The following is a 24,165-nucleotide window of genomic DNA, read 5'->3' on the forward strand; positions in this document are numbered from 1 at the left end:
TGCCTGAATCCACTTTGAAATGGTTGCAGACAATGCTCTCTGTTCCAGAGCCCTGGGATGGAATGAAATGAAGAGGCTGTGTGAAAGTCTAATGTGTTGGGTCCTTTTTATGTAAAGTTTTAGTGCCTACCTAACATCTAGACTGTGCCAGGCTGCTCTGCCGGGCGAGACAGCAAAGGGCAGAAGGTAGCATAAGTTCTCGTGCCCCGTGGAACAGAGTGTTCACCTTAGGGATGAAGGCTGGGTCTGTCCAGAGAACCACTGAGTCCTTGTTGAAATTGCCAAGTTCCTTCCTTGCTTAAAGGGTGCTGAGCTCCGATACCTTCCTGGCTAAAGTAATGGCACAAAAAATGCCACTTTTGGAGTCAAACTCCACAGGGAGACGGTTCCCAAAGGCTCAAAGAGCGACCGGGCAAGTGCCTAGAGTATAGCATGCAGCTTCCAGGAGAGAAACCTGCACACACTATAGGGGCCAGGAGAGTTGCCCCTTCGAGGAACTGCTTCACTAGTAGGCGAGTACTGATGCAACCCAGACATGAGCATGTTGGGCTTGGGGCCCTGAGGTATGCCATCCTGAAGGAATTGGAGGACCTGCTAGGGGGACACGTTCATGGCATCAACGTGTCTGCAGAGGCACCAATGGGAAAATGCCTTCCATGTGGCTTCACAGATGTGGATAATAGACTGCTTGTAATCTTCTAGGATGGTCTCAGTGACCTGTTGGGATAAGCCCTAACTAAATGTCCAAGTGGCAAATTTGAGCCACATTGTGTCTGAGTGATGAATTGGACCTTGTGGAGGTCTGGACTGGAGACAGCAGAAGTGGCACTGATGGAGACATGGAGAGTTGCACGATGTCCGAGAACCCTGGTCTGCAAGGCCATTGGGAGGCTAGGAGGACCATGTCTGCCTGCTCTTGCTAAGCTTTCCTGAGTACTGTGGTCAGCAGGAGAAAAGGAGGGAAAGCACTGCCTTTTATAGGCCCCTTCCAACTCTACTATTCTATGACTCTATGACACACAGCAGGCCTGTCGGACAGGGGCTGTTGAGTGCATTGTGCCCCTACACCCACCCACCCCCAGGTCAGGAACCTAGCGAAGACCCTCAGCATCTGGGCATTCTGTGGGGTGGCAAAAAGGTCCTTACTGGTGTGCCCAGGGCTGCCTTGTCCTGCTGACACCCTACTCCCCCAGACTGGCCAAGGAAATCCATCTTCATGCTGAGTTCTCCCTTGATGTGCTTTATGGAGGCCACGTTGTACTCTGTCCATGTCATGAGGCTCTGGGCCTCCTCCTGAAATGATCAAGATTTCATGCCCCTTTGTTGATGCGTGCCTGAGTCGTGATGTTCTCTGTCAGAACTAGCACGCTTGTGTAGCAGTATGTCAGAGAGCCCAGGAGACCACCCTGAGCTCTAGCCAATTTACACTGTGTTTGAGATCCGTAGGACCCCACTGCCCCTGTAAGGCTGGCAAGGGAGAAGCATGCCCAGCAGCTAAATAGGGCCATTAAGTCTGCTGTGGGACTGAGTAGTATCCTCAACGTGAGGGTCTGAATATTGGTGATACGCTCAGGAGCAGGGGAGGCCAGAGTCACTCCTGTAACAACCAGGGCACCCGGATGGAGGATCTGTTGAGTGGATTCAGTTGGCTTTGATCACACTGGTGAGAAATCCATGCCCCCCCCCCTCGACCGTTCCTGGTCTTGGCTAAGATGGAGACTGAATCAAAATGTTGTTCACACAGGAGTACAGATGATGCAGAGTAGGTGCAGATGGGCCCCCAGGGCAACTATCAGTTTCATAAACATTCTGGGGGCCAAAGCCAACCTGAAAGACATAGCCCTGTATTGGAAGTGTTTGCCCTGCCCCTGGATAGGTAAACCTGCCATGGGGCAGGAGGACTGGCACATCAAAAGGCTTCCTTTAGATCTAAAGAGGTCAGAAAGATCTAGTGGTTGTAGGGCTTCCAATATGGAGCCCAGGGTCTCCATCCAGGACCTCCTGTACCGTATAAATCTGGGAACCTGATTCGAGGGGATGAAGAACAGCTGGGAATACACCCCTGAGCCCACGACCAGGGTGAGTACCTTCTCCACCCCCTGGATCAGAACAGGTGTTGTTGGATTGCCTGCTGCAATGCCAAAGCCTTCTCTGGAGCCTTGGGCACAAGGGTTGGGTGAAGCACATCAGAAGGGAGGATGTTAGCTCTAACTGCAGTCCTGCTGCTGTGGTTTGAATCACCCAGGTGCGCTACCAGGCCATCCTGAAGTCTTGTACTTTGGGAAAGATCCCACACAATTTTTGCCTGCATCCAATTCAGGGTCCTGAAGAATCTCAGTAATCCATCTGAGGCAAGCACTAGCCACTACTGAGTTCCAGGCCATGGCCCCGTAGCACGTTAGCAGCCTCAAAATTGTGCTTTAATGCCGCCTTTGCCTTCTTCACCCCCAGCTATTTTAGGGACATATCCATCTGGGGGGAGAATGCCTCCTGATTGGCTAGGTTTGCGACCAGCCGGTCCACCTGTGGGAGCCAGAGATAGCCTCCAAATTCCTTCTCAATTTTATAATGTGAGGAAGTGTAGCTGGAGGCCCTTCTTCTGGGATGGGCAGCTACCCAATCGTATAGGAGTAGGAACAGATTTTTGAGTAACTTTATTGGATGACAGGAAGGATGCCACCATAATAGAAGGTTGGGGGGTGAAGGGGCAAAGGGGGTGCAGGCTGAGTTGAGCAACAGGCCATAAATAATGGCATAGAGCCTTCCTTCCTGAGAAGTTGGGCCACCCTCACTGACCTTCTTCTCTGGTGGGCTTGGGATCAGGAACGTGCTCCAAGACAAGGGAGGGGGCTACTGTAAGAGTGGCCAATGCCTCTTCCCCTGGTTGGGGGCTACCAGATCCATAGTAGGGGGATCCGCCCCAATAAACTCCCCTCCCAAAGCCTCAGAAGAGAGCAGGACCATGGCCTAACGTGTGGGGGCCTTTCCCTTATCCCTTTGAATCTTTTCTCCCTTTCTTAGCGGTGTGGGGGAAGGGGACGTGGGACTCCCCTCCCTCAGTGCCACTTTAAACGCTAAAACAAGCGAGGGCGAAATGGCAGGAACAGCCTCTTGCAGATGCTCCTGCATCCTTGAGCGCCAGGAAGAAACCGGGGTTGAGCAAAGGGTTGAAGTGTAAACTCACACCATCCTCTGCCTCCCCCTGCTGGTCATTCTCCACATTGCCATGTTGAAAGGAGGGTGGGGAAAGGTGCTCCACATGGGACATTTCTTGGGCCGCTATCGGTCTGCTGGTCACCGAGTTTGAGGCAGCGTCGCTTCAGAGGCCCCCTGGACCACGAGCCGTCCCAATACGGGCATTGCCTCTACGTGCGGTGCAGAGTCTGCAGTCCCTTGTCGTGCTAGACGGACGTGCTGCACAGCCGCAGACTCTGTGGCCTTGTGTCGAGCGCTCCGCTTTTTTAGGAGTGCCGGTGGACTCCTTGAGCCCATGTGCAAAAGAAGAAATAGTTTCCCCCCAACAGGCACCGGAGCACCAGACATGCAAAGAGAAAGGCAGGTGAGGGGGAGAAAACTAGGGAGGGCCAAAGCCAAGCCTTGGGAAGAAAACAAAAAGGGTGGTGGCTTTTTTAGTTAGTTGGCTTGTTATTTAATAAACAAGTATAAAGGGAGACAGAACAAACTGAAAAATCAGCAAAAAGGAGCAAGTTTCTTTCTAGATAAGCAGGACTTCTGGCCTGGGCCAGACAGGAAACTGAGGCCTCCTGGAAAAGAAGTGGCAGAGGAGCAGATGCAAATTGCTTGAAGAGTTTCCTGCCTAGGCTAGTTGCAGGCATTAACCCACCAGTGACCGACTCCCGAGTCCAACAGAAGAGGAATACTGCATGCTTTATTTAGGAATGAGGGTTCACTGAAGTTTCAAAGGCAGCCTAAAACTTCTTGATGACTGCTTTTTAAAAATGTGTTTTTTAAAATTTGTGTATTTGTTTTTAATGTTTTTAATTGTTGTAAACCGCCCAGAGAACTTCGGCTATGGGGCGGTATATAAATGCAATAAATAAAATTGATACTGAACTAAATTAAGAGCCTGTTACAAGCAGGATCAGGGTATGTACCAAGATGTTCACAAGTCCTGGTCTTTTTTTCTTAGGAGGGGGGCAATAACAGGCTGACATTTCACTCTAGAAAGATGCCTCCTCATCCTGCTTGCCTTGGAGAAAGACATTTTGTCGCATTTCTAAATTCTAACAAAAAAGGAATCAATCTAAGGATTTACTCCAAGAGAGCCATTCTGAAGCAGTGGCTTCCTCCCCATGCCTGCATTTTACCTGGGATTCCTTCAGCTTCTTGTCGTAGTCGGCCTCAAGCTTAACCAGAGGCCCAAAAATGTTTTGGTACTGATAAGCATCTTCATAGCGGAGCAGCACATGCTGTGGCTCTTCATCAACACCAGGCTTCTCCAAGTCTTCGAGGGTGGCGGAGGGGTTCTCCTGCAGTTACAAAGAAGAGAACATTTAAAAAAAAGACATATTACACCCCGCTCAACACATATCTGTTGGTTTCATAACAGGTCTTCCTATATCAAGGTGGCAAACTAACGTGGGAGCATCCCAAGTACGACACAGAAGATCTCCCCCCGCCCACCCTTCAAGAACATGCTACTAAATACAGCTATGCTGGGGTTGGTGGACTGGAGACTTTGGTGGATTTTCAAGGCTTGTCTACTGCAACCAGCAAATGTGTCTTATTGTTGTAAAATGAGGGAGTTTCATGCAGAAACAGACTATCTGCCAACAACTGCATGAACACTCCTAAAACATTTTTTTAAAAATCTGCACTCAAACAATCTATATCTGTGCTATGGCAAATGCTTGCAAGCTGTATTCAGTTTTGCACATTTGCTCAATTTGCAGAATTCTTAGTATTTTGCTAGGGGTGAGGGAGGGGCAAAGGAGTCACTCTCCAGGATCACATATTTCACTATCAAGCCTATCTTGACAGTAAGGCAAGGGAGACGTAAACTTGGCGGTAACCACCAATAAAGATTTGTGCACAGGAACTGAGAGAACAGCTCTAATAGGGCCCAGTAATAGTCTTCATAAACCAGGGTATTCCGATCATGTATGGATGTGAAAGTTCGACAGTGAAAAAAGTGGACAAGAGAAAAAATCAACTCATTTGAAATGTGGTGATGGAGGAGAGCTTTGCAGATACCATGGACCGTGAAAAAGACAAATAATTGGGTGTTAGAACAAATCAAACCAGAACTATCACTAGAAGCTAAAATGATGAAACGGAGGTTATCATACTTTGGACACATCATGAGAAGACATGATTTACTAGAAAATACAATAATGCTGGGAAAAACAGAAGGGAGTAAAAAAAGAGGAAGACCAAACAAGAGATGGATTGATTCCATAAAGGAAGCCACAGACCTGAACTTGCAAGACCTAAACAGGGTGGTTCACGACAGATGCTATTGGAGGTCGCTGATTCATAGGGTCGCCATAAGACGAAATCGACTTGAAGGCACATAACAACAACAACAACAGTCTTCATAAAAATGTAGGAAGGAAGCAAAGCCGTAAATCACATGGTATTCTACGTCTGTATACTAATGCCCACAGAATGGTAAACAAACAGGATGAACTTGACCTCTTAATACAGGAGAGTAAATATGACTTGATAGGTATAACTGAAACTTGGTGGGATGACTCCCATGACTGGAATATAGCAACTGAAGGATATAAATTGTTCGGAACATGGTAGTTGGAGTCTACTACCGACCACACAATCAGAGATAAGACAAGGATGAAATTTTTGCAAACCAAATTGCCAACGTTGCGAGGAGGCAAGATGTAGTAGGAATGGGGGACTTCAATTACCCCGATATCTGTTGCAAGGTAAATTCTGCCTAACACGGCCCCTCCAAGAAATTCCTGACTTGTGCTGGAGATAACTTTCTCCTATAGAAAGTGGAAGAAGGAACTAGAGGATCGGCTATCCCTGACTTGATTCTAACCAACAGAGATGACATGGTGGATGCAGTGGCAGCTACAGGAACTCTGGGGGAAAGTGACCATGTTATACTTGAGTTCCTGGCTTTAAAAGAAGCAAAGCTGAGAGTTGCCATATACTTGCACTGGATTTCAGGAAAGCTGATTTGAATAAACTCAGAACAATGGTAAGTAAGGTTCCATGGTAAGCAACCCTAATGAGAAAAGTAGTCCAAGATGGATTGGATGGAAGGCACAACGGCAAACTATTCCAATAAGGAAAAAAAGAGGGAGACAGCAAAAGAAGACAATGTGGCAATGTGATGACCTGAAAACAAAAAAAGGACACATACAGGAAGTGGAAGGAAGGCCAGGCCACAAAGGAAGAGTACAGACAGCTAGCACAGAATTGCAGGGATGGTGTCAGGAAGGCTAAAGCTGAGAATGGTTAGCGAGGGATGCTAAAAGCAACAAAAAAGCTTTCTTCAGGTACCTGCATAGTAAAAGACAGAGAAAAGAACTTGTGGTTCAGCTACTCAATGAAGATGGCAAAATGATAACAGACGACAGAGAAAAGGCAGAAGTGCTCAATTCCTTCTTTGGCTCAGTCTTCTCCCAAAAGGGACAGTCCTATGACAGTCCTGGGAAACTTGAAGTTGAAGGGGCAGGATTGCAGCTTGAGATTGATAGACAAATGGTCAAGGAACACCTAACCACTTTGAACAAGTTCAAATCTCTAGAGCCTGATGAACTGCATCCTAGAGTATTGAAGGAACTGGCTGAAGTACTCTCGGAACCACTGTCTATTATCTTTGGGAAATCATGGAGGATGGGTGAAGTGTCAAATGACTGGAGGAGGGCAAATGTTGTCACTATATTCAAAAAGTGGAGAAAGGAGGAACCTGGGAACTACAGACCAGTCAGCCTGACATCAATCCCTGGGAATATTCTGGATCAGATTATAAAGCAGTCAATCTGTAAGCAATTTGAAAACAGTGCAGTGATTACTAGAAGCCAACATGGATTTATCAAGAAAAAATCCTGCCAAACTAATCTTATCTCATTTTTTGATTTAGTAACCTCCCTTGTAGACTGTGGGAATGCTGAGGACATAATCTATCTCGACTTCAACAAAACTTCTGACAAAGTGTCCCACAATATTCTGATTAGCAAGCTAGCTAAATGTGGGCTGGATGGAATCAGGTGGATCCACAGTTGGCTAGAGAATCATACTCAAGGAGTGCTCGTTCCTTCTCAAACTAAGGGGTAACAAGTGGGGTACCGCAGGGCTGGGTCCTGGGCGCAGTACTCTTCAACATTTTTATTAGTGACTTGGATGAGGAGGGCAGGGAATGCTTATCAAATGTGCAGCTGATACAAAATTGGGGGGCATAGCTAATACCTCAGAAGACAGAAAAAAAATTCAAAAGGATCTTGATAGGCTGGAGCATTGGGCTGAAAACAACAGAATGAAATTCAACAGGGATAAATGCAAAGTTCTACACTTGGGAAAAAGAAACCAAATGCAGTTATAAGATGGGGGATAGTTGGCTCAGCAATATGACATGTGAGAAGGATCTTGGAATTGTCATTGATCACAAGCTGAATATGAGCCAACAGTGTGATGTGGCTGCAAAAAAGGCAAATGCTATTTTAGGCTGCATTAACAGAAGTATAATTTTCAAATTATGTAAAGTATTGGTTCCCCTCTACTCAGCACTGGTTAGGCCTCATCTTGAGTACGGCGCCCAGTTTTGGAGAAGGATGTTTTAGTGTGAAAGGCATCTTTGTAGGCAATCTTTACTAATGCATACATTTTTGCAAGCAACGTCTCCTAATAATAATGCACTTTTGCATGTTGTTTTCACTATGTTATGTGGCTGCAAAAAGGGCAAATGCTGTTTTAGGCTGCATTAACAAAAGTACAGTTTTCAAATTGTGTGAACTACTGCTTCCCCTCTATTTGGCACTGGTTAAGCTTTATCTTGAGAACAGTTCTGGACACCCCACTTGAAGAAGGATGCAGACAAACCGGAACGGATTCAGAGGAGGGCAACAAAGATGATCAGGGGACTGGAAACAAAGACCTGTGAGGAGAGACTGAAAGAACTGGGCATGTTTAGCCTGGAGAAGACAAGACTGAGGGGAGATATGATAGCACTCTTCAAGTACATGAAAGGTTGTCATACAGAAGACGACAGGGATCTCTTCTCAATAGTCCCAGAGTGCAGGACACGGAATAATGGGCTCAAGTTGCAGGAAGCCAGATTTTGGCTGGAGATCAGGAAAAACTTCCTAACTGTTAGAGCGGTGCGACAATGGGACCAATGACCTAGGGAGATGGTGGGCTCTCCAACCCTGGAGGCATTCAAGAGGCAGCTGGACAGCCACCTGTTGGCTATGCTTTAAGCTAGATTCCTGCCTTGAGCAGGGGATTGGACTCGATGGCCTTAGAGGCCCCTTTCAACTCTCTGATCTTCACAGTAGTAAGGCCAAGGCCCTTGAAACTAAAAAGTAAAAAGGAATTATCAGAAAGTTGAATTCTGCACCCAGCAGCATACATAACAGATCTACTTATGACTGTCTTTCCTCTTGACCTCTCTCTTCACTCCACTCCCGGCTTCAAACTCTCCTACGCACCTTCCAGAGTTCTTCCAGCTTGTTAATTTGCTGAGCCGTGATCTGCCGTGCTCTCAGCTGCTCCTGCTCGGAAGGAATTTTGACCAACCAGGAAAGGAAGCAACGATCTTGAATCAAAGGCTGCCATTGGGAGCTGTCCCAGTTTATATCCTTCAGGCTGCTCTGACTGGCACAAGGCTGCCTGCACAACCAAAATATTGGGGGGGGGGATTATTAGATGAGCTCAAGAAAGACAAAGATTCACACGCATGATTATTTTTTAAAAAAAGTTTTCAGAACTCAAGGTCCTATGAAGACTGTACAAGACTTGAGACTGTCCTGTTAAAACCCAGCAATTTGTTTCTTAAAAAAGGAAATTCTCTCACCTGCACAGCAAGACAACCACAGAGTCAGCTTTGGCAGGGATGAAGCCGAGGAGAAACACGTTACGACAACCGCAGTTGTAACACTCCAAGACCGTCTCACCCAGAGGGCCATCCTTGTGAAGAGTCACTTCCTTGCATTTGGCCCTCACAAGGTGGTTCACAATGTGGCTAACAAAACAGAGAAGGAAGGCATGCTGGGTTAAGCTGCAAAACAGCCGAGGTCCTTTTTCATTCCGATGCAAAAAACTCAGAAGTGTGAGTGAGAGCACTAAAGGATGCTGGAGACCATCAAGTGTGAGTTGATGTCCCACACCACATCTAGTAAGCCTCAAAAGGAGCCTCGGTTGGGACGGGGGGGGGCACCCTGATCTCTACTAGCATCGGGGTGCGGGGAGACAAACACTGGAAGAATACAGCTGAATTTTATCTTTTTAGTTGTAAACGTAGGGTTGCATCCAAGTCCAACTCAGAGCAGACCCATTAAAATTAACGGGACCTAAGCTAGTCACAGACATCGGTTTACTATGAGTAGGACGAATACGGGATACCACCTACGATGTTGAGATATTGCTCTTTTTAAGGAATTGTTGTTAAGAAATATATTTTATTACTGCAATTCTGTTTTTGGATTAACCTTTGAGAGCTGCCTTGAAGGCATTTTTGGGTGAAAGGGAGCAATACAATATAGCAGGGCTAACGTGTGAGACACCCACACAGAAGATCTCAGGGCCTCCCCCGGCCCCTCCGCTGAAGGGCCTCTCTGTTTGGGACAGCTACTGCCACCCAGAGGATGCTGTGCTGAGCTAGATGGACCAGTGATCCGACTCATGTGCGAGGCAGCTGTCTCTGTTTTACCATCTTCATGAAGGCCACCATCACCGCTCCTGGGGCTATCTCGCTTACCTGCCGGATGTATTCCCACGTCCGTTGCAGAACCACTTTTTGCTGGTGTTACAGTAGACCACGCATGCTGGGTCATGAATGCCACAGTAGCTAAGGAAGAGAACACACTGTAAGTTTTGGCCTCTAATGTCATCAAAATCCTGCCCTGAACTTGAGATTATTTTATTTATATACTGCTTTTCAGGCAGATCTCACAGAGCGGTTTACATTTTTTTATTCATAAAAATATTGATATTCATGTAAAACAAAACAAAAAAGCAGTTTACAACATATATAAACAAAGAATAAAACCATATAAAAGCTTAAAATCAGAAATCAATTAACTATTGTATACTGGCTCAATTGCCAGCAGAAGCCTGGCGGAATAGAAACGTTTTCAGCAGGCATTTAATACAGAAGGTGCCGGCTGAACCTCTGCTGGCAGAGCATTCCAGAGAACTGGGCCGATAACACCAAAGGCTCAATTTCTTCTTGTCAAATGAGCCTTACGAGCTCGGAGATGACCAATTATGTTCTTCTGGCAGACGATCTCAGTGATCAATCTGTTATGTAAAAGCTGAGATGGTCCCTAAGGTATCCTGGACCTAAGTTGTTCAGGGCCTTGAGAATTAATACAATGACCTTGAACCTGGCTTGGTGGCAGATGGGCAGCCAGTGCAGATGTTTTCACAATGGTGTCGCATCTTGTCGGAGATGTGCCCCCATCAGTAGTCTGGCCGCCACATTCTGCACCAGCTGGAGCTTCTGAATCAAGCCCAAGGGAAGCCCCACATACAGCACATTGCAACAATCCAGGCTTGAGGTTATCAATGCATGGACTACAGTGGTCAGGCTAATCCTGCCCAGGAACAGCCATAGATGGTGAACCAGACCCCATCCAGAACACGTTACTTGCCTATCTCCCGGACACAGGAACCACCCACCCAAAGAGCCACCATCTTCCCAGGATTCAAGCCCTCATCTGGCCCTCATCCAGTCCACCACTGCATTCAGACACTGATCCAGAGCTTTCACAGCATCTCCTGATTCATCTGTCATTGGCATGCTGATGACACCTTGCTCCCAAACTCCCTATGACCACTCCCAGTGGCTTTATGTACATGTTAAAGAGCACTGGGGAAAGGAGTCCCATAGCGCAAATGCCGGGGTGCTGAGGAATACTCACCCAGTACTACTCTCTGAACATGGCCCTGTAGATAAGAATGGAATGACTGTAATACCATGCCCCCAATACCCATCCCACTGAGCCGGTCCAGGAGGATACCATGCTCAATGGTATCAAAAGCTGCTGAAGGTCATCCACAAGGGCAGCCAAGGCTGCTTCAACTCCGAAACTGGGTCTGAACCCAGACTGCAGTGGATCTAGGTAATTAGTCTTATCCAGGAATGCCTGAAGTTACTCCACAACCACTTCTCCACCACCTTTACCAAGAAACGGGTGTTGGCGACTGATCTAAAGTTTTTACACTCTATTGAGTCAAGAGTGGGCTTTTAAAGAAGTGGACACATCACTGCCTCTGAGGGCAGCAGACAAACCTCCATCCCACAGAGGTGCATTTACTACACCCATGACCCATTCAGTCACCACACTTTGGCTAACTTTAATAAGCCAGGAAGGACAAGGCTCTAATGAGCAGGTGGTTGGGTACATCAACTGCAAGCATCCTGTCCACACCACCAGGCCACATTAACTGGAACTGAGGCCGCAACACTGGATTTGATGTTGGACATCTCAGCCGAACATCTCAGCTTGCATTGCCACAAAAGCAGCATCTAAATCACTGCGGAGCCAAGCAACTTTATCCGCAAAGTGTTTAGCCAGCCAGTTACAGTCAGACAATGTGTGCTCCAGAGGTCCACCCCCCTGGTCAGGCATGACCAACCTCTGGACCTCACGGAAAAACTCTGCTGGGCAGCTCCTCAAGGATGCAATGGAGGCAGCAAAGTAAGATCTCTTTGCTGCCCTCATAGCCACGTGGCAGGCCTGATTATGAGCTTGGACACATGCTCAGTTGGCTCTGGAGCAAGACTTACACCACTTACGCTCCAGCCCCCTCTCGATCCATTTCATTGACCGCAGCTCCTCAGTATACCAAGGGGCAAATCAGGCTCCACAGCACCCTCAGGAGTAAGTGTCAATGGCCCTACGAGTCTAGCCATTCCATAGTGAGAACCACCTGCTCTGTCTGCGGGAGCAATCAGGAACCTTTCAAATTCCATCAGTCTCTAAGGGTGGACCATCCCCAGCCATGCAGGGGAGAATTGGCCTTGCAGGTTCAAACTTCACCAGGACATGGTCTGACCATGACAATGGGGCGATATCCATCCCACCTATTTCCAGAACACCCTTCTCCCCACATGGAGCACAGAATAAATCAAGGGTATGTTCTGTTCTGTGTGTTGGACCGAGGAACATTTGAGATAGTCTCGTGGTTGCCATGGAGGCCATGAACCTGAGGCATCATCAGCACAGGTTTTGAAATCGCCCAGAGACACTGTTCTGGGTTCCTCCAACACCACACCCAAGACAACCTCAGCCACCTTGGTCAGGCAGGCTGTTGTGCAGCAGGGTGGGTGGTACACCAACAGCATCCCTAACCTGTCCTTTGGCCACACACCAGTCCTGCTCCAGGAAAAGGGGTTTCCCAGTGACGGGAAGTGGTCTCCTATGGACTACAGCAACACCTTCCCCATACTCCAGTCTGGGTTGATGTACTAAGAACCTCTTGGGGGGGCGGCGAGCTGAATCAGATCTGGCCTGCCCCACTCCCTCAGGTCTCAGTGATACACATCAGGTTGGTCCGCTCATTCGGGATCAAATCATGGATCGGCGTGGCTTTGTTATGGACTGACCTGGCATTCAACTGCGAAAGCACAAGACTGGAGGAGACAGTGGTAGAGCATCCATCAATACCAAAGACAGGAAGGAGCTCTGTGGGGGATATCAGGCGCAATCCCCTCCCATCCCTCATCTGCCATCTTCCTCTACCATGCCTTATGCCCAACCATCTCCCCTAACCTCGCCTTACCTGCAAGCATGCACAGGAAGATCCTTGGTGTAGTAAGTGTCTTCCTCATCTTCCTCAAAATTGAGCTCTGCAAGGAGCTGGCTGGTCTTAGGCACATTGTCATCGATTGCCCCATTTTGGAGGATGCCATCAGGCCCGTTTACCTATAAATGGGGGGGGGGGGTAATTTAAAAAATAATGAAACCAAGATTCACAGAAACAAGAGCTAGGAGGGAAGCAGCCACATGCAGCTAGTGTCGGGCAGACACAAAGCGTCTTTCAGATATTGTTTTAAAGGAAAAAAACAGCCAACCCTGGGGGCAGGACAAGAGATTCATTAGCACACGCTCTATCCCTGCCAATGCTACATTAAGAGGGGCAGTCCTGCAAGCTGAATTGTTAGTCCATGGAGTATGTTACTGGGCTGCTCATTTTTGTTATGTGGAGACAATGTGCTACTGTGGACATCACAGACAAGTAGCTATTTACAAGTACATGCACAGAACATTGAATTCATTACTGTAATACCTGATAAATAACTTCATAGCCTTTTTAGAAGAAACAATCCTTTCCCAAGCCTTTTAAAAAGCTTTTAGTAGGAAGGCTTTTAAAGCAAGTTTCCCCTCTCCCCATAAGCCTTATTGATTTTGGCTCTCATTATTGCTCCCTCCCTTTCCTCTCCCTCTACTCCCTTCCCTGTAACTTGGATGCCCCTCAGTTCAAACCGCACCCTCACTTTCCTCAGAATGCCCCTCAGTTCAAATTGCACCCTCACTTTCCTCAGACTTGTGCTTTAAGAGCCACACATCACAGGAGAGGTTTGGGGAAGTGCTTTGACACTTGGGCCTAACTATACCGAAACAGCCTGTCCAAGAGTTCTCCCTTTCCTTCTCCATTCCTTATGTACTCCCAGAACAAGGTTCAGTCAAACACTGTAGGGCATCTAAGCACCAATAAGGACCCAGGGAATTTTGAAACCAGCCCATTCAACTTGTAGGCAACCAAATGGGAGCATTTCCACCTGCTAGACTTTTACCATTGTTTAGCCTACACCTGCCTGCCTGGCAAGTCGTTTCTACGAGGGGCTAAGCAAAGGTTGAAACACCAGCAACGTTCCTCTGCATGGTGAGGCACAAGCTAAGGGCTTCTTCAACATCCACACCTCAGTACCAACAGTAACAGAGGCTTAGGAAAGGCCTTTGCTTGAGGCATCTTGGCAGCTCACTGCTTCAAGTCCTAGCTTGAAGTCCTAGGCCTTCGGGATTTCCGGAGTGGGCTAATTTTTCTGTAATTGTTTTATAATTGTTTATTGATTGCCCTACATAGTTTTATACTGCTGTATTAGTGTTGACTGCATTGTATTCTATTTTGTATTATATTGTATTTTATTGAATTTTAATGTGTACGTCGCCTAGAGTGGCTTCGGCCAGATAGGCGACACAAAAATTAAATTTATTATTATTATTAGCTTGCATACAGGAATAATATGCTTCAGCTGCTCCGAATGGGAGGGCTCTGTCAAAGTTTCTGCATTTATTGATTTATTTGATTTATTATTTGATTTTTATCCCGCTCTTCCTCCCAGCAGGAGCCCAGCTCTTTAACAATGTACAGGGTGTGTAGGTGTGCATGCATGCATATAGAGAGAGAGCGCACGCATGTGTGCATGAGCCCTTTATGGGGGTAATTGCTATAAATCAGCCTAATGAGATTTCATAATTGCACTGCTGATCTCAAAACAGTGAGAAGGTATAAAAGGAGAAGGAGACCACTGTCAACGGGTGAGCCTGCTGAGACGCAGAATACCACTCCTTGGATTCTAGCATCTGTGGGGGCTCCCTAGTCCATGGGTCCAATACAAAAGCCACAGTACTACTTACTATAAATGCAGCATATCATTTAGAAATCAGGTATTTTAATCCCAGTTCACTCTTTAACACAGAAAAGCAGCCTTTAACTCAGGAGCCTGACAGATTTGACATGATTCCATGTTGAGAGAATGCGCATTCTCATAGGGCTAAATATTGCACATATTCATTTACACTAAACCCAGATTTTTAACTCCAGATTATTATTATTATTTTAAAGAGACTCACTATTATTATAAGAAAATCAAGCACTTAAAAAAAAATCACCCTAAAATCTGAAAGCTGCACACTCCTTCCTGTCCCACACACCGTTTCATCATTTCTTGAATTTACAGAGGCTTGTGAAGGCATTTCTGTCAATCTCCTGTTCTCTGACCAATTGGTTCTCTGCACTGCTCAGCCAATCCTAATCCTATGGCAAAGAGGTCTCCTCCCTGGACTGCCTGCTTATCAGCTGTACTGGGAAGACTCCTACACCATCTGTTGTTATCAGGCTTATCCAACAGAGACAGTATGGCAGATTAGGAAGGGGTCAGGACTGAAGCGGGCCTGCGGAAAGAACAGCCCTATAGCGTAGCCTTAGCCTGGTTGTCAGCATGCTCAGAGCTTTTCCGTGAAGGCCAGATCTCCTCACTGGTAACCAGAAACACAACATGAGTTTCCTACTTTGAGGAACTTTTTTGTTTAGTTTAGTATTTTGTGTGTGTGACCTTTCCTAGGGAGAGGGATCAAGCAAGCAAGCAAAGTCTCTTTCTATAATAAATATCTATTTTTTACTTAATCATTTTGCCTTTGTTTTTGTGAACTGGGGGATTGGGAGGAGAAATAGTGGGTGTCTACGCATGTGTTGCAACGAACTCTGCATAAACCATTTCCCTTAAAAGTTGCGTGGAGCAGAGCAGCTCATCTGAGCCACTTGCAATTCCAGAGTATTTGTCAAAGTATTTCCAGGAAAGTTGTGTGTATCTGGTTCCAACAAGCTTAAGTTCAGAATATTTTCAATGCAGAAGATTGGAGGGAAATGTTGGTCCTATTATTTCTAGCTTTATGAGTTTTGTCAGTGATTTCTAAAATGAAAAGTTTGGGTCGTATACCTGTCTGGATATGACTCCACATCCTTTCCCAAACCTGGAAGATATTCTCCCTAACCGAAGGCATAACAGAAACTGATTATGATTAGTCTGATGTGATGTACTCTGCACATGACCAGAGATTACTACTTCACATTTTCAGGACTGAGCCATGCATTGCAAATATGTTCTGCTGTGCTCTGGCTCCAATGGAACATTTTTTTCTACTGATTGGAATACATTTTCCTCTAAATTAAAGGAACAAAGAGTTTTAGATAATGAAAAGTTAAATTGATTTGTTTTGGAAGGAAAACGGCATGCAACTGGAAGCATTGAGAAAGTGGATAGAGAAAAGTTCTTCTCCCTCTCTCATAATACTAGAACTCGTGGACATTCAAAGAAGCTGAATGTTGGAAGATTCAGGACAGACAAAAGGAAGTACTTCTTTACTCAGCGCATAGTTAAACTATGGAATTTGCTCCCACAAGATGCAGTAATGGCCACCGGCTTTGATGGCTTTAAAAGAAGATTAGACGAATTCATGGAGGACAGCGCTATCAATGGCTACTAGCCATGATGGCTGTGCTGTGCCACCCTAGTCAGAAGCAGCATGCTTCTGAAAACCAGTTGCCGGAAGCCTCAGGAGGGGAGAGTGTTCTTGCACTCGGGTCCTGCTTGCGGGCTTCCCCCAGGCACCTGGTTGGCCACTGTGAGAACAGGATGCTGGACTAGATGGGCCACTGGCCTGATCCAGCAGGCTCTTCTTATGTTCTTAAGAGTTCCTCACATTTTAAAACTTCTGTGTGTTTGTTTACTTTTTGGCAATGAATGTGCAGATGTAATCAATACATGAATACAGAAACCTATGTCATGTGGTATGGCTTAATTTCTAAATAAGAGCTCTGGAGTCAATCTTGCCTGAAAATCATATTTGGTGTCTTTCATGGAAGCTCTTCCATTGTCCATAGATGTGCAAAGAACTGATATATTTTTAGTGAGGAGACAGTGACATTCTGCACAACTGCAAGTGCTGTACAAGTCCTGTTGTGATGAAAACAGCAAGGTTAAAATTTGCAGCCCTACCAAGTCAACACACTCCTAGCTGCCATTGCACATCGATTCTTATGCACCCCTAACCTCTATCCCTCCCTTCTCTCTGCTTGGAAGAAAGTGGCTGATAGTTGGGGGGGAAGGCCGGGCCCTTGGAAGGGATTGAATTGCAGAGAGCCATACACCCCTTAGCTGAGCAGTGTAATTAAGACCACTAGCCAGGTAGGAACAAGGAACTGCATGCAGACAAATGAGAAGGCCAGCAAGGGTGGAGAGGCAGTCCTCTTGGTCCCTATGTTGGCTGCAGGGGAGGGAAGCCCTCTTTTCTCAGTGGGTAACACAGAAATTCAGTGGGCACAGTGCCATTGCACTCAGGTCCTGCTCGGGGGCTCCCCACTGGGGCATCTGGCTGGCCACTGTGAGAACATGGTATGCTGGACTAGATGGGTCCCCTTTGGCCTGATATAGCTACAGGGCTCTTCTGGTGTACTTACACAGGAGTAGGGAGCCTTTGGTCCTCCAGATGTTGAACTACAACTCGCCAGGGCTGATGGGAGTTGTAGTTCAGTAACATCTGGAGGGCTAAAGGTTCCACTCCTGCTCTTACACCTCTCCTCTGCCAGTACTCAGCAAGCTAGCAAACTGGTCTTTCCCTCTTGCCAGCTTTTGGATCAGAAGCAAAGAACTTGCTCTTAAGGAGTCACATTGCTAATTTGAACTAGCAGGCCATGGAAACCCCTTATGTAGTCCCCCACACAGGCTCAGGGAACATTCTCAAAAACACATGCAGTCTCCTGGACTTTATGGACAGAATTCTTTTGGGTCCAGCAGTGACTAGAGCATTGAACTTCAGAGACCTGGGCTCAAATCCCCACTCAACTATGAAGCTCACTGAGTGGAGTCCAGTCATTATTTCCTACCCCTAACCTGCCATACAGAGCTACTGAAGTTAAAATGTGGGGAAGGAGACTTGGAAGGGGAGCAGCCATTTCCCTTAGTTCAACCGATTAAGGCCATTCAACAAGCTTCCTGAGCACGCATGGAGCTACACTGGGCTACCCACACCACCCTTAACGCTTTCACTAAGAATATGGACAGCTATTATATTAAAATAATTTTAAAAATCCTCCCTAGAACACATAACCAAACAGGTTTGACAGTGTCAAGCATGCAAATGCCTTGCGAAAAAAGGGACATCGGGACACCAGGACAGGGCCCAAACCAGGAAAGAGGCCATGACATTCATCTCATCTTACTCGCTGTTCAGCTGGATGCGAGGAGATTTCCTCTCCAATTACACAGCTGGATCCTGCTTATTTCTTTTTAAAGACCGAGGGCTAAAACTGTCACAGAAGAAGTTTTAAGCCCGAAAGAAAGCTACTGAAGCCACAGGGCAAGTGGGGGGAGCATCCCCTGGAGAGGCCAAAAGAAAACAGACAAGATTGGCTGGAAGAGCAGCAGTGTGCAGGCAAGGAAAGCAGCTTGCACAAAAAATGCTTCGTCTAAAGAAAGTCTTTTGGCTGGGCTTCCCACGTGCATTTCCTAAGCCAACATATAACAACGGTAAGTATATTCCCTAATAGGCAAAAAACCTTGCGGTTTAAGAATGTACCTACAGCCAACAGGTATTTCTATCAAACTTTAAAAAGCAGGGAAATTGGGCAGCTATAGTGAATGCACCAGGGGAGCAGGAGACCTGACCTCCTCTCTGAGATACTGGACTGCCCTACACATGTCAGAATGCAAACACCGTTTGGGTTGGTCTTTCACAGTCCAATCCACTCCCTGTGTAGCTTGGAAGAATTTGGTAACATGTGCCTCTGAGCATATGGTGAGTGGTGGCAACACTTGCACATTTTTGTATGTTTGTTGGTGTTCTTCCTACTTCTTTCCTGTGTTACTATTGATTCTACATAGAATCTCATCTAGAATTTTTATTTCCCTCATTATTCATCCTAGAAACCTGTGTCAAATTTAATTTCATTAATTTCAAAGCCTTTGCTTTGGTCAATGTCATATGATGGTGAAGACAGCCTCTTGTGTTTCGAACTGGAGGTTATGCTCTATTTTTATTTTGGGCGCATTAACAGTTGAATCTGAAACTGCAGTTTGATGTAAAATCAGACGGATTACAATATTTTGCTACTTAAGCAATGACTCTAACTGTTGGAAAAAGCAAACTCAGTCTGTCCAAGATGCATATTTTCAGCCTGCTATGCTTAAACTACTCCACTTAAGGAAAGATGGGCATGGTCAATTAAAAACACAGAGCACACCTAGAATTTTGCTAGAATATACTTCATCTCCCACTGTTTTATCTTGTGCAAACTGAGACACTCCTGATGTCCATTAGAAACTATTATGCAGAACAGTCAGTGCCATTATTCCACAATTGTTTTTGGAGCTTTTTTTAGTGTTGCAAAGTGTTGCTGTACTTCACATATTCACAGAAACAGAAGCAAAAGAGAATGATTTACTATAGGAAATTTCACTAATTGAAAAGTAAATCAGACATATTTAAAGTGACTATCTGAACTATATCAACTGTCTTAATATTGTTGTTTCCTCCCTGCTAAAACAAGATCAGCACAGCACATGTCTTCTTTCTATTATTTGGGCTAATTGCAGATGTTGCCACCACTCACCGTATGCTCAGAGGCACATGTTACCAAATTCTTCCAAGCTACACAGGGAGTGGATTGGACTGTGAAAGACCAACCCAAACGGTGTTTGCATTTTGACAACTTTGTAGGGCAATCCAATATCTCAGAGAGGAGGTCAGGTCTCCTGCTCCCCTGGTGCATTCACTATAGCTGCCCAATTTCCCTGCTTTTTAAAGTTTGATAGAAATATCTGTGGGGTATAGATATGTTCTTAAACCACAAGGTTTTTTGCCTATTAGTTAATTTCTCTGCTTTTTAATCCAGGAGGTAGGAAATGGGATCCTGTGCAAGTTTGCTGAGAATGGATTGATCATTTGCATGTTTATTGAGTTCAGTGGGATTTACTCCCCTGCAATCATGCTTAGGATAGGTAAAACTGACCAGGGGGCAGGGAGGGAGAGCTGGAGTGGGCAGGGGAGAAGGAAGAGGGGAGGGGAGGAGGAAGGGGAAGGAAGGGAGAGGAGAGGGAAACGCAGGTCTGATCAGTTGCATGCTTATTGAGTTCAATGGGATTTACTCCTATGCAATCATGGTTAAGATAGGTAAAACTGACCATGGGGAGGAGGAGGGGAGCAAAAGGAGGGGGAGGGAAGAGCAGGCTTGATTATTTGCATGCTTATTGAGTTCAATGGTATAGGTAAAACTGACCATGGGGAGGAGGAGGAAGGGGGGAGGGGAGGAGGGGGAAGGAGAAAGAGGGGATTGGAAGGGGATGGGGAGGGAGGGGCAAAGGAAGGGGCAAAGGAAGGGGGAGGGAGGGTTTGATCATTTGTATACTTTTTGAGTTATGGGATTTATTTCTCTGCAGTCATGTTTAGGATAGGTGAAACTGACCTGGGGGAGTGGCAGGGAGGGGAGGAGATTGGGTGGATGGGCACTGGGCAGAGGGGAAGCCCCTTTCCTTTCCAAAAGGAAAACAGTGTGAACAGTATCATTGTTTTTCAGCGTTTCCGCCACCTTTTTATTCTACAGCAGGCACATGTAGCCTCCCACCCTAATTTAAACCAAAGCTGTCCCTGGCCGCATCCACACCAGACCTTGATTTCACTTCAGACAGTCATGGCTTCTCTCAAAGAATCCTGGGAAGTGTAGTTAGTGATGGGTGCTGAGAGTTGCTAGGAGACACTGTTCCCCTCACAGAGCTTCAATCAGAGCAGCTGACTGTTAAACCACTCTGCCCACTGGAGCTGTCAGGGGAATAGGAGTCTCCTCGCAGCACTCTTCACAAACAACACTTTCCAGGATTCTTTGGGGGAAGCCATGACTGTCTAAAGTGGAATAAAGGTCCCCCTGATTAGGCAAGCCCAATGGCTGTGAGTCTGGCTTTGAGAACACTGACAGTTGGTTCTTACTGAGAATGCCTGACGTTATCACTGAGTTCCATGTAAAATTTATTAAATTAATTAAATCAGCCAGGCATTTTTTTTATTTTTTTAACTGCAGAAGATGAAGGTCAGAGTATGGGGCAAGGTCAGTAATAGCATTACAGGTACTCTGTGAACATGGCTGATTTTTAATTAATTTCAACATATTAAGAGAACTCTGACAGAAAAAAGTCCAAAAGGGGTCTGGGTTTTTTCTCTCTCTTTTTAGACTTTGAACTTTTGATTCTCTCTGACTGTTTTGTGTATTGCCATGAAAATTTAAAGGGCTGTTAAGCAAGCGTTTCTGAGTTCAGGACTATATGATTTGTAATGTTCTGTTTTGAAATGAGCTTATGGGAAGCATCAGAATGGCATGGGGGATATTTTCAATTTAACATTGTGGAATGCAATAATCCACGCTGGCTATAGTATACAGCCACTCTTGTGGCTGTATAATCTATACAAACCTACAGGGTGGTTGTTCACTATGTTTAATTCTTTCCAAATAGATAATTAGCTTATATTCAGCTACAGAAGAACAGTGTCCACCTGGATCTTTGGGAAAGCCCAGCATCAGTGGGTGGTATTATATGCTAGTCCTACTCAAGAGTAGCTTCACTGAAGTTAACAGACAACTTAGGTTAATTAATTTCACTGGGTCTACTCTGAATACGATTTAATTAAATACAACCCAATAAGTTTATAAGACATAACCTGATTTTAAAAATAACCATATAGAAAACGCTTTTCAATAGGGATCAAATATACAGATCACAGTCCAAGTGCTCATCTTCTTTAGTTGTTAGGCTGCACATCCCAGCCCCACTTATCTAAAGCCCCTCTGAATTCAATGGGACTTACATCAGAATACACATGATTAGGATTGCAACCTTAGTCTCTCTTACTACACAGTAAAGGCCACTTACTATGCACTGTCACCACCTAACTAGGGCCAGTTAAAGCAGGTCAAACAGGCAGGCAATTTGCTACCTGACTTAGCGGGTAACAAAACGCAACCTACATTTTGGCAAAGCATAGGATGGCTTTTTTATAGTCTTGAAACCGGACAGCCATGCTTGACTACCATCAGACCAAGGATGAGGGTCTGATGGTGTAATTGTCAAAAGGTTTCAGTGATCTCTGTCCCTAGGGCAGTTCTTACACGTGTGCGGGTGGTGGCAATGAGAGCAGTAAGCAGCCCAAGAGAGAAAAATATGCCATGGAAACCTGGCTATTCCGCAAGATCCCCAGAGCACATTCAACAGAAATGTTACTCTCCCGGTTACTGACTACCAAGGCAGTGGGACTTCGTTACCACCCATCCGGCAATTATACGATTGGCTACATATACGAAGACGTGGATGGAGACCGTGCTCAGATTCAGCAGGAAGGACCACAAAGCTGTTTATTTCAGAAGTCCGGCTCACTTCAACAGCATTCCATAACTGGACTTAGCAGCCGCTTAACTCTTCCTACTCCACACATGCAAAGCAAGTGCTCTTCTGCTCAGCCAGGCCTTTCCTTTTTCAAGAGTTCTGGGAAGGGGGCCTGCACGTGGCCATCCCTTCCATACACTTCATTCCAGCCTTTACCAAGCTGGTGCCCTCCAAATGTTTTGGACTGCCATCAGCCCCAGCATTACACGGCTGTGGACCTCTGCTTGTTAATATTGGGCAGAGTGTTTACACCAACTTGACAGCCCAGTTTCAAATTTATGCCAGGATAAGTCCCTACACAAGTGGAAATTGAGCTACTTACTATCACTTATACACACACATTTCTCTCAGGAAGACCTTTTTGTAGTGTATACCAGAGGAAATATGGGAATTTGCTGACAGGGTTTTTTGCATTTTAAAGCATATGTCTCTTATGGGACTACAAGAGTATTTTGTACCACTAGCTACCACTTGGTGAAGATAAGCAGCACTTCCTGGATCTACATGGCCAAAATAAAGGGGAAACTGCCCAAGGTTAATGCGGAAGCACAGAAAGGAAGAGGTACAAGGTTAACCTGCAATATTTCCAGTGTGCCAACAACTGATTCTTCGAAGGGAGTCACAAAGTCATCAAAGTAGGCATGTGAAAACTCACACCTGCACAGAGAGGTTCCATCCTAAAATACATTTTCCAAGGAAACATAGCTGGTGTCAAATGCTGCCTTTCCCTACACCTGTCTTTAACAACCAGCACAAACTGAATAAACTTCCTGAAGGAAGGAAGAAGGCACAAGGAAGCCTGGTCTTAAAAGCAGAGTGCACTAACACTACTACCCAGGGCAAATCCAGAGAGCAGACTGGAAATCTCTTAATTACCTGGGCACTAGCATAGGATGTACTCATTAGGCACACACACCTTGCCACCCCCCAGTTTATCACACACCTAGTTACTCAGAAGTTACACTACTACAGTCTGTGCTGCTTGATCCACACAACAACTCTCAGCATTAATAAATCCCTTACAAGTTTGGTAAGAAACCCTGTCCTTGTTTATACTCATTTCATATGCACCTTGCACATTACAGCCTCCCCACGTTTGCCTCTCCTAAAATATTGCTTTAACTACAAAAAGAAGTGTTTGTGTTGTATTTACCTTGTATTAGTTCTCGTTCCTTCCCTGCCCCCATCTCCACATACACAAATATCCTCCTGGTTAACTACTATTGCACAAAATTATATTCTGCTCTTGTCATTTGTACAGTCACCTGCGGCAAATAAAAGTTGCCTTCAGATGACTAGGCAGGGAAGTCTTTGGAAAATAGGAAGGAGCTGGTTCACTGACAAAGTGACTAAAAGTTACATATAGAAGAAGCAAATTAATTAACAGTTTGAAGACTTCTGACTTTGAGGAAACTTTTTTGCAATACTGCTACACTCCTCCAATATTTTCTGCCCAATTTACAACACAAACACACACAAAATACATCTTCAATCTTTGCCCCACAGGCTCTTTCATACAAAGTTACACACATTGGCACCACTCCAGCTATGGGTTAGTTGTGACTAAGTTCCACTGAAAACCCATCACATCTCCCTCCCGTGATCTATCATATTATACACAGATATAATAATCTTTCTTCCCATCAACACGAAAAGGCCTGCTTTTAGCCAGAAAAGGTTATGTCCATCCAGTTGTAGCTTCCCTCCATATAATTTCCTCTCTTTCTCTCTACTTTTAAAACTAGACACACATGCTGTCTCGTATTCCTTCAGCTTCCCACACACACACATAACATATACTA

The 24,165-nt window shown here is 45.6% G+C and overlaps 1 protein-coding gene across 2 annotated transcripts in view; it reads right to left on the minus strand.

Annotated features, from left to right (window-relative positions):
* UPF1 (UPF1 RNA helicase and ATPase) overlaps positions 1–24,165 on the minus strand; it is a 47,296-nt gene that overhangs the window by 21,127 nt on the left and 2,004 nt on the right. For both annotated transcript variants that reach the window (XM_061600774.1, XM_061600775.1), the window contains exons 2-6: positions 12,934–13,076; positions 9,905–9,994; positions 9,002–9,169; positions 8,637–8,817; positions 4,329–4,490 (exon numbers count right to left, since the gene is read on the minus strand). In XM_061600774.1, coding sequence (XP_061456758.1) covers positions 4,329–4,490; positions 8,637–8,817; positions 9,002–9,169; positions 9,905–9,994; positions 12,934–13,076 — 744 coding nt within the window. The remainder of the gene's footprint in view (positions 1–4,328; positions 4,491–8,636; positions 8,818–9,001; positions 9,170–9,904; positions 9,995–12,933; positions 13,077–24,165) is intronic.

Source organism: Rhineura floridana, chromosome 18, assembly GCF_030035675.1.
Source record: "Rhineura floridana isolate rRhiFlo1 chromosome 18, rRhiFlo1.hap2, whole genome shotgun sequence".
In the NCBI taxonomy this organism is placed as follows: domain Eukaryota; kingdom Metazoa; phylum Chordata; class Lepidosauria; order Squamata; family Rhineuridae; genus Rhineura; species Rhineura floridana.